The sequence below is a fragment of the Herpailurus yagouaroundi genome, unplaced genomic scaffold (assembly GCF_014898765.1).
Source record: "Herpailurus yagouaroundi ecotype Mexico unplaced genomic scaffold, PumYag 29, whole genome shotgun sequence".
Lineage (NCBI taxonomy): Eukaryota > Metazoa > Chordata > Mammalia > Carnivora > Felidae > Herpailurus > Herpailurus yagouaroundi.
Window position 1 is genome coordinate 103627359 of NW_024412377.1, and position 9884 is coordinate 103637242.

Consider the following 9884-nt stretch of genomic DNA (forward strand, 5'->3'; position numbering starts at 1 on the left):
ACACACACACACACACACACACACACACACACACACACACATTTTTTTTTTTTTTTTTTTTTTTTTTTACCAAAATGATCAGGTAGGGGCAGGTAGGGGAAAAAGCAGGCAAGAGTCAAGGATGACACCAAGGTTTCAATCCTAGGGAAAAGTTCAAGAAGGAAGTACCATCAAGAGCAAACAGGGACACGGGTGAAAGAACCATCAGTAGAGAAGTGAATGTGCTCAATGTCTAGTTGGAGCCCCTAAGAAGCAAAGGGAAATCCACAAAGACAGCAGAACCTCCCAAGGTGCAGAGAGAGGTCAGGAAAGATCACGGATATGAAAGGGATGTCATGAGAGTTTATGAAACCATTAAGGACAAGTTCCTGGGTGGAGAGGATTAAACGGAGAGCCTGGGGGAATACGGAAAGCCAGTGGCACAAAGCCTAAGGAAGATTTCAGGAAAGGGAACAAAAGAGGTCATGTGGAGTAAGAATCTGGTCTCTAGGGGTGCCTGGGTGGCTCAGTCAGTTGAGGGTCCGACTTCAGCTCAGGTCATGATCTCACAGTCCGTGAGTACGAGCCCTGCGTCTGGCTTTGTGCTGACAGTTCGGAGCCTGGAGCCTGTTTTGGATTCTGTGTCTCCCTCTCTCTCTGCCCCTCCCCCGTTCATGCTCTCTCTCTGTCTCAAAAATAAATAAACATTAAAAAAAAAAAAAAAAAGAATCTGGTCTCTAGGAGGCTAGTAGGACTTCCAAAGGCAGTAGGTTTTATGGAGTGAGCAGTCAGGAACAAAGGTCCTAGGTCAGTTTTTAAGGAGTCTGCTGATCCAGGGAAGGAGGGAAGCTTCAGGGAACAGAAGAAGCCAGCAAAGGTCCTTTTCTTTTGTCACGGCTTTTGGTGCTTTTTCTTTTTCCTTTAAAAACAGAGGAAGTTGGGGCACATGGGGTGGCTCAGTCAGTTAAGCCTCGGACCCTTGATTTCAGCTCAGGTGGTGATCTCACAGTTGGTGGGTTCAATCCCCTCTGCACTGACAGTGCAGAGCCTGGTTGGGATTCTCTGTCTCCCTCTCTCTCTGCCCCTCCCCACTTACAATCTCAATCTCTCTCTCTCTCTCAAAAGAAATAAATAAAACAAAAAAATGCAGAAGAAGTCAACACAGTTATTGACTGTGAGAAAAAAAAGTGGATGAGAAAATATTAGAGTAAGAGAGAGAAGAGGAATAAATGATGAGGCACAAAGGAGGGGTTGGCATTAGGATTATAAATGAAAAGCTTAGCCCTGGAGAGGAAGAGGGACAACTGTTTCTAGGATAAAAGAAGGCAAAGTCACAATGTTTTTAGTACAAGAGTGCTCGCACACAGCCTGACTTCTTCAGTTAAGTATGAAGCAATAGCTACAGTGCAGACATCGGGTTTAGGGCTCATTTACTGGGGAAAAGATCAGAAAAGGCACTATGGAAACTAGTACACAAGAGAAATTGGAAATTTTCCTCAAATTCCAAGAGGTTTCTAAGAATAGAGGTAAATCTTTACCCTGAACTTCCTACTGGAGTAAAACAGAGAAAAGAAATGCTAAGAGAAGTGGCTCAAAGAAATATTGATGTTAACATTTTTAAGAAACTAAAATAGGAAAAAGGAAAGCATTCAAATGCCCTTTAAACAATTCAGATTTTTAAATCATAGGCAGGTACTACTTACTCAAAAATATAAGGACACTCTTAATTTTAAAAAGACATTTTTTTAAGGTTTATTTATTTATTTTGAGACAGAGAGCGAGCAGGGGAGGGGCAGAGACAGAGGGGAGACAGAAAATCCCAAGTAGGCTCCACAATGTCAAAATGGAGCCCGAAGCGGGGTTCAAACTCACAAACCATGAGATCACGACGTAAGGTGAAATCAAGAGCTTAAGCGCCTGAGCCACCCAGGTACCCCTAAAGAGACCTGTTTTTTAAAGCACTTCAAGCTTTAGGTTCCACAGGAGAACCTATTCGCCAACAGAGCCTGGTTACAGTAGGTCCACCATAAATATTTGTTACATGTTGATTATTTACAAGCTACACGAATGGAAAGACAGGGCAAAGAATAAGCATGCCAGCTGACACGTCTACAGTGGGTTGACTGATGCCCCCACCTCCTCCAAATATGTCCACACCTGAATCTCTAGAACCTTTGATTATGACCTTATTTGGAAAAAGAGTCTTTGCAGACATAATTAAGGTAAGGAACTTGAGATGAGATCATTGTGGATGACATGGGTGGGCCCTAAATCCAATGACAAGCATCCTTATAAGAGAGAGAAGACACAGACACACAGGGGAGAAGGCAAACAAGCCAGAGATCAGAGTCATACAGTCACAAGCCCAAGAAACACCTGGAGCCACTAGAAGCTGGCAGAGGCGAGGGACAGGATCTTCTGAGAGAGCCCAGTGAAGTTGCCCCCTTCATTTCAGACCTCTAGCCTCTAGAACTTGAGAGAACAAATTTTTGTTATTTTTCAGCCACCCAGTATGTGGTAATTTGTTATGGCAGACCTAGGAAACTAATGTAAGATTAAGGTTGGTACAACTATACAAGTTATAATATCAGATTAGATGGGCCAATATCCCCTATAAAACAAACACCATGGTAAGAATTACATATTATGTAATGCAAGGACCCTCTGTGCACAAGTGAGCAAAGCTCAAGTTTCTATTTAGATATATAAAGCACAAAGTCACTGCATAACATAAAATATATAATAAATGCCAACAATGCACTATATCAATAGAAAATAAAGATCTGTGAGGAAAGGCTAATTCATTAGAATATTACTAAAAACACTACAAACTTAAGAAATCCAGGAACAAAACATAAACAAAGCACAAGCATCAGTGTTATGAAGTATTTCAGATTAAAGATTACAGAATAATAAATACTTTAACCTAATATCCAGTCTTAACAAATCTTGACATTTGGCCAAATTTACTTCAGATTTGTGTTAAGGAAATAAAATATTTCAGAAATAGTTGAAACCTCCTGCCTGCCCGCCCCCTTTCTCCTCCCTCCCGCCTCAAAGGTATCCATTGTCCTAAAGCTCCGTGTATGATTCCCATGTACATTTTAAGACAAAGTAATAGATTTTTTTGATGGTTTTAACATTTACATACAAAGCAAATGACTATGCATTTATTCTATTATTTTTACAACTATTTATGTTGATGCGTGCAACTCTAGTTCAACTCTAGTTCATTCATTTTAACAGCTACAAATGGTATTATTCATCTCCCAATAATGGTCATCTAGGTCGTTTGTTAACTTTTGCTAGGACAATGCTACAACAATCTTTTTTGCTCATGTCTCCTCATTCAGACACCAGAATGTCTCAAAGTGTAGTCCTAAAAAAGCAACTACTGGGGCATCTGGGTGGCTCAGTCGGTTAAGCGTTGAACTTCAGCTCCGGTCATGATCTCACAGTTTGTGGGTTTGAGCCCCGCATCAGGCTCTGTGCTACCAGCTCAGAGCCTAGAGCCTGCTTCGGATTCTGTGTCTCCCTCCCTCTCTCTCTGTCCCTCCCCTGCTCATGCTCTGTCTCTCAAAAATAAAAAAATTTAAAAAAATTTAAAAATTAAAAAAAACCAATTACACAGTGTCCTTTCTTTTGACAAACTCTTTTCCTTTAGTGAACAGCCTTTATTAAAACATAAAAGCATGCCCATAATTAAGAGAATAATCTGACCTTAAGGCACTTTCTGTGGGGGGGAAAAAAAAATCTACATTCTGTGTTAAATTCTGTTTTAAGGGGCGCCTGGGTGGTGCAGTCGGTTAAGCGTCCAACTTCAGCCAGGTCACGATCTCGCGGTCCGTGAGTTCGAGCCCTGCGTCAGGCTCTGGGCTGATGGCTCAGAGCCTGGAGCCTGTTTCCGATTCTGTGTCTCCCTCTCTCTCTGCCCCTCCCCCGTTCATGCTCTGTCTCTCTCTGTCCCAAAAATAAATAAACGTTTGAAAAAAAAAAAAATTTTTTTTTAAAAAAAATAAATTCTGTTTTAAGTCATCTCAGGCTATCTAGCTGGCAAAGGCATTTGGAGCAAAAAAACAATACCTTTCATTAATGAGAAGTTACCTGTGCAATATTTTGAGAAGACATAATTGCCTGATTATAGAATATACGGCCAAAGTGATCTCGATCTGGAAATATTTCTGCTTGCCAAGGTAAGTTTGCGCCTCCTGAATCAACTGAAGACAAGGGAAATAACAGAAATAAGTACGTCTGAATGAACGAAACATGCTGTACACAGGAAGACGTGTACCACTGACAGCAACAGTTCTTCATCACATTCACACAAAACTTGCCCTATCACCGTTCTAAACTATTCAACAGCATCTTTCTCCAGTCCCCCAACGCAGCCAAAAAATTCACTGTTTTCATCAAATCCATTAGGCACTCCTCCCTGTGCAAAATTCCACTTGAAATATTTAGGACATTCTCTCCTTTGAGGACCAGCTAAAGACCCAGAAACACCGCAAATTTTTAACCAGTTCAGCTAAAAAAAAAAAAAAAAAAGTATCTTTCTTTCGTTTAAACCAATGCAAAGCCACATGCAGAATTCATGTGACAGTTTGTCACATAGTGTCTCTGGGACTGTTTATACTGCAGGGCTGAGTGGGGGATAAGAAGGTCAGCTGAATTTGGAAGAGAGCTTGGTTACTTCATATCTGTGTGATTACCGGCATGTCCTAGCCATTCTATGCTCCCTGTTCCTCACCTGTGAAATCAAAGTAACAACGGTAGCTCTCCCAGGAAGCTATTCCTGGAGTGACATGAAATAATGTATATAAAGCACTTACTTAGTTCAGCACAGAGTGAGTGCAAAAAACAATGTTGTGAAAAGTTAGCTAGTCCTATGCCCACCACTCTTGCCTACAATCATCATGTCTTTTGTTGTTATTTACTACATGACATCCTGTCTCTGGTGCATTTAAGCTTGCCCAAGATGGGGACAACATAATACTCTTTACTCCATTACCTACAGTGTTTGGCACAGCACCTGTAAACAGTAGGGCCTCATTTGCTGTTTTCTGTATGTGCAAAACAAAGTTCACACTGTGAGTCACCCAGGTAAATGCACTTTTGCAGGGAAAAAAATCTCTAAGTCAGTACCTGTTCAAACACCTGCAAAAATGAACAATATATATATGCTGGTATTTCACCAAACTAAACCATTATCCAGGCAGTGCCAATTTTAAACTGCCTTGCTTTTATGTTCCTTTTGAAATACCCTTAGATTTAAGTGTAATTTAATTTCAAACATAAATTTACTTTCATTAAAAATTAAATTTCTTGGGGCGCCTGGGTGGCGCAGTCGGTTAAGCGTCCGACTTCAGCCAGGTCACGATCTCGCGGTCCGTGAGTTCGAGCCCCGTGTCAGGCTCTGGGCTGATGGCTCAGAGCCTGGAGCCTGTTTCCGATTCTGTGTCTCCCTCTCTTTCTGCCCCTCCCCCGTTCATGCTCTGTCTCTCTCTGTCCCAAAAATAAATAAACGTTGAAAAAAAAATTAAAAAAAAAAATTAAATTTCTTAAATTGCATTTGCTGAAAATTATATACATACTCAAAGCATTTAAATTAGTACCTAGCACTCAAGAGATCCATAAATATTAACTATTATTTTCTCACAGTTTGAACTCATTAAGGTTAAGACAAAAAGAAAATATATAGAAGAAAAAAAATCTACACCCATGTAGAGAAAAAACTGGCATACATGAAAATACTGTCACAGGTTATTCCTCAGTGATGTTGTTATGGGTAGTTTTTGTTCACATTTTCTTCCTGAGTTTTCAGCAAAGAGCATGCATTTCTTTTGTAATTATGGAAGAAACCAACAGTTTTTAAAAATACCCAATGATGGGGGGGTGTGGGTCGCTTAGTCAGTTAAGCCCGCCTTCAGCTCAGGTCATGATCTCCTGGCTTGGGGTTCAAGCCCCACATGGGACTCTGCTGTCAGTACAGAGACCGCTTCAAATCCTCTGTCCCACTCGCTCTCTGTCCCTCCCCCACACTCTGTCAAAAAAAAAAAAAAATGATGACATCATATATAACCTTGTAAACACTCTTGCATTTTACCACCTGAAAATAATTCATTTTACGACTCTTGTGACTTGCCCAAGTAGATGCAGGGGAGCCTGTTTTGCATTGCAATTTCTTGTGCCCGCAAATGCTTCTTCACAGTCACGGGATAGTAGGTCCCTCCTTTGATGGTGGCATCATTGGCAACAATTATACATTCTACTCTGAAAGACAGAAATTTCATCACAAAGAGAATAAGAGAGACTTCTTCAAAGTTAAAAGGCCAAGTACATTTCATTGTAAGACACTCCAATGCAACCTTCAACTTCTAGTACATATCACCAATGGCAGTCATTAGCAGATGATCTCATGATATGAAAGCAAGCTTTAATCAAAGTCCACATACTCATTTATATCATTACTTTTAACAAGTTTACAAACTCATACTTGACTTTTAAAGAGTCATTGGTCCTCTATTAGCAGTGAAAAACTAACAACCTCAGCCACATTTCATAATGGTTCTTTCAATGAAATGATCCTAGCAAAACAATAATAAAATATACACACAAAAATAATCCAAATCTCAAGGGTGAGAAATCTCTCATAATAAACCACCAAGTTTCCTTTTAGGACGGTAATTTGAAAAATGAAAACTGATCCATCAAGAGAATTTATTTTTCTTATTTTCAAAAAGTTCTTAAATATTACTACCACACGCTTTTCAAAAAACTAAAACAAGTTTAAAACACAGTATCTATCTTGCTTAAAGTAACAATAGATGCAAACTATAAAATGGCATATTGAGAGCACCTGGGTGGCTCAGTTAGCTGAGGGTCTGACTATTGATTTCTGCTCAGGTTGTGATCTCAGAGTTCATGAATTGGAGCCCCACACCAGGCTCTGCACTGACAGTGTGAAGCCTGCTTGGGAGTCTCTCTCTCCCTCCCTCTCTCAAAATAAAATTTAAAAACCACACTTGAAAAAAGTAAAAAATAAGATAAAATAGTGTATTGAAAACATATTAAAGTGCATCATCAGTGGTGCCCTTTCTCACCAGAACCACTTAGCTGAGTGCTACACCCATAAGGAGGACACAAAGAGCAGAGTGGTGAGTGCAGACCACCTGTAAGGGAAACTGCTCAACCCCGCCGGGAAACCGGAAGGAAACCTGAGTGAACAACAGTGGGTTCTTTAAAAAAAATGTCATCTTGGGGCACCTGGGTGGCTCGGTCGGTTGAGTGTCCGACTTCGGCTCAGGTCTTGATCCCACAGTTCGTGAGTTCGAGCCCCGTGTCGGGCTCTGTGCTGACAGCTCAGAGCCTGGAGGCTGCTTCGGGTTCTGTGTCTCCCTCTCTCTCTGCCCCTCCCCCGTCCATGTTCTGTCTCTGTCTCAAAAATAAACATTTAAAAAAATTTAAAAATAAAAATAAAAAATGTAATCTTGTTTATATTTCTGATTTTTTTTTAAGATTTTATTTTTAAGTAATCTCTACACCCAACATGGGCTTGAACTTACAACCCCAAATACAAGAGCTGTACACTCCACCAATTGAGCCAGCCAGGCACTCCTATTCATATGTTTTAAAACCTCACTTTATATTCTCTAGAATTCTAAAAAGTGAGTCACTGAATCCCTGTTGAAAATAAAGTAGAGAACAGCAACTGAACAGCGGCCTCAGGTAGCAACGGACTGCTCGCATTAGGGTACGTGGCCAGCAGTGCTCCCCACAAGATAAAAGGGTTCCTCTCCTTAGAGCATCTATTTTATTGATATAAAGCTTCTTTCCACATTACAGTTAGCATTTTAGAGTGGACTGCCAATTTTTCATGACTTTAATAAACAAATTAGATTTCAAAGGAAATTTATGCTCTGGCAGGTGGTTGAGGCTATCATCTCACACCTCCAGGGTGCACTGTTCTGCCCCGCCCTGGGGGTGGTGCCCTAAAAAAGCTTAAGAAGCCGTGATTCAGGAAAGGGGCCAGACTATGGAGTCAGACAAGCTATGGTGAAATGTTGGCTCTGCCACTTGCTGAACATGTGACCCTGAACAAGAGACAGAGCCACAAGAGACAGAGCCACTCTCACTTGCTTATTAAAAGGTCACAAGGGCACCTGGGTGGTGCCAGGTTGAGCATCTAACTCTGGACTTCGACTCAGGTCATGATCTCAGCAACATGGAACCGAGCCCCACGTCACGCTCTGCACTGAACATGGAGCCTGCTTGGGATTCTCTCCCTCCCTCTGTCCCCCACCAGCTCACGTGTGTATGCTGTGCATGCTCTTTCTCTTTCACAAACAAACCAACAAACAAACAAAAAAGGTCACAGACATGTTATGGAATAAAAAATAAAATTAGTCCACAAAAAGGCTGCATTGTACATCTACTGGTTTTGTATACCCACAATCTATTATTTTGGCAACAGAACCAAACTTTCTTTCAGACGCTGCCTCTTACCTAATCATGTGGTTCAAGTGACACTGGCCCCCAAAGCCTATCTTCAAAGGTATAGAAAAGAACCAGCTCCTTCTACCCCAAGTCCACAGTGTGGCTCAGCAAGGGGCGTGGGCCCCCATTTACTTTTACTCCTGAGTGACCTCAAGAAAGCTGATTTTCATATACCTCAGTTTTCTCACTTGTACGTGATAAAAAAATTTTTAAATAGAGATAACAATAGTATCTATTTTATAAGGATAATACTCATACTTATTTCAGTGATTTAACATTCATTTAATACTTGGGGCACCTGGGTGGCTCAGTCAGTTAAGTGTCTGACTTTGGCTCAGGTCATGATCTCACAGTTAGTGAGTTCAAGCCCCAAACTGGGCACTGTGCTGACAGCTCAGAGCCTGGAGGCTGCTTCAGATTCTGTGTCTCCCTCTCTCTCTGACCCTCTCCTGCTCGTGCTCTCTTTCTCACTCAAGAATAAACATTAAAAAAATTTTTTTAGGGGCGCCTGGGTGGCTCGGTCGGTTAAGCGTCCAACTTCGGCTCAGGTCATGATCTCACGGTCCGTGAGTTCGAGCCCCGTGTCGGGCTCTGTGCTGACAGCTCAGAGCCTGGGGCCTGTTTCAGATTCTGTGTCTCCCTCTCTCTCTGCCCCTCCCCTGTTCATACTCTGTCTCTGCCTCAAAAATAAATAAACGTTAAAAAAATTTTTTTCTTAATAAAAAAATATTCATTTAATACTTAAAATATTCCCTGGCACATAGTGGACACTGGATAAATGTTAGCTATTGTTATTCTGGATTATCTAATTTAAGGAATTTAAGTGGGATTCTAAGAAGAGAGCTGGGTGACTGGACCCCTAACTCGAACCACAAGACAATAAGATAAACATTAAGTTCAAAAAAGTTTTCTTAAATAAATATCAGAAAAAAGGATCATTTGAACTTGAACATAAAACATAAGTACTTAAAAAAAAAGGGGGGAGTGCTTGGACCCCAAGCCTAACCCCTTTGGGGCTCTCCTACCTCAGCTACTGACCTTACAGAACAGAAACTGGGATGTCTCTGGCTAGCCCTGCCTCTGGGTTTAGAAAGCTTGCCTGGGAATAAAACCAAATCACACCTGCGACCTGATAACACCGTCTGAGCTCCGACATCCAGCTATGTTCACACTTATCAGCTAAGAGTCAATAAATTCTTTTTTTCTTAAACCAGTTTGGGCATCTAGCATCGGCCAGAGAAAGAGTGGTGACAATATATACAACCACACCATTTACATAAGAAAGGTGCGTGTAAATCACAATGAACTGCTACTTTACACCTAGTAAATGAGTGAACCTTTTCAGTCATAATATCTAACACTGGCACAGCTCTAGGGAAAAGGTAAGTCTTTCCTTGGCCAGCATGGTAAGT

At 41.1% G+C, this 9884-nt stretch overlaps 1 protein-coding gene across 1 annotated transcript in view; it reads right to left on the reverse strand.

Moving 5' to 3' along the window:
* The window catches only part of MCCC2 (methylcrotonyl-CoA carboxylase subunit 2), a 70211-nt gene that overhangs the window by 40666 nt on the left and 19661 nt on the right, over positions 1 to 9884 (reverse strand). Inside the window, exons 5-6 of the mRNA XM_040451297.1 lie at positions 6122 to 6249; positions 4084 to 4196 (exon numbers count right to left, since the gene is read on the reverse strand). Coding sequence (XP_040307231.1) covers positions 4084 to 4196; positions 6122 to 6249 — 241 coding nt within the window. The remainder of the gene's footprint in view (positions 1 to 4083; positions 4197 to 6121; positions 6250 to 9884) is intronic.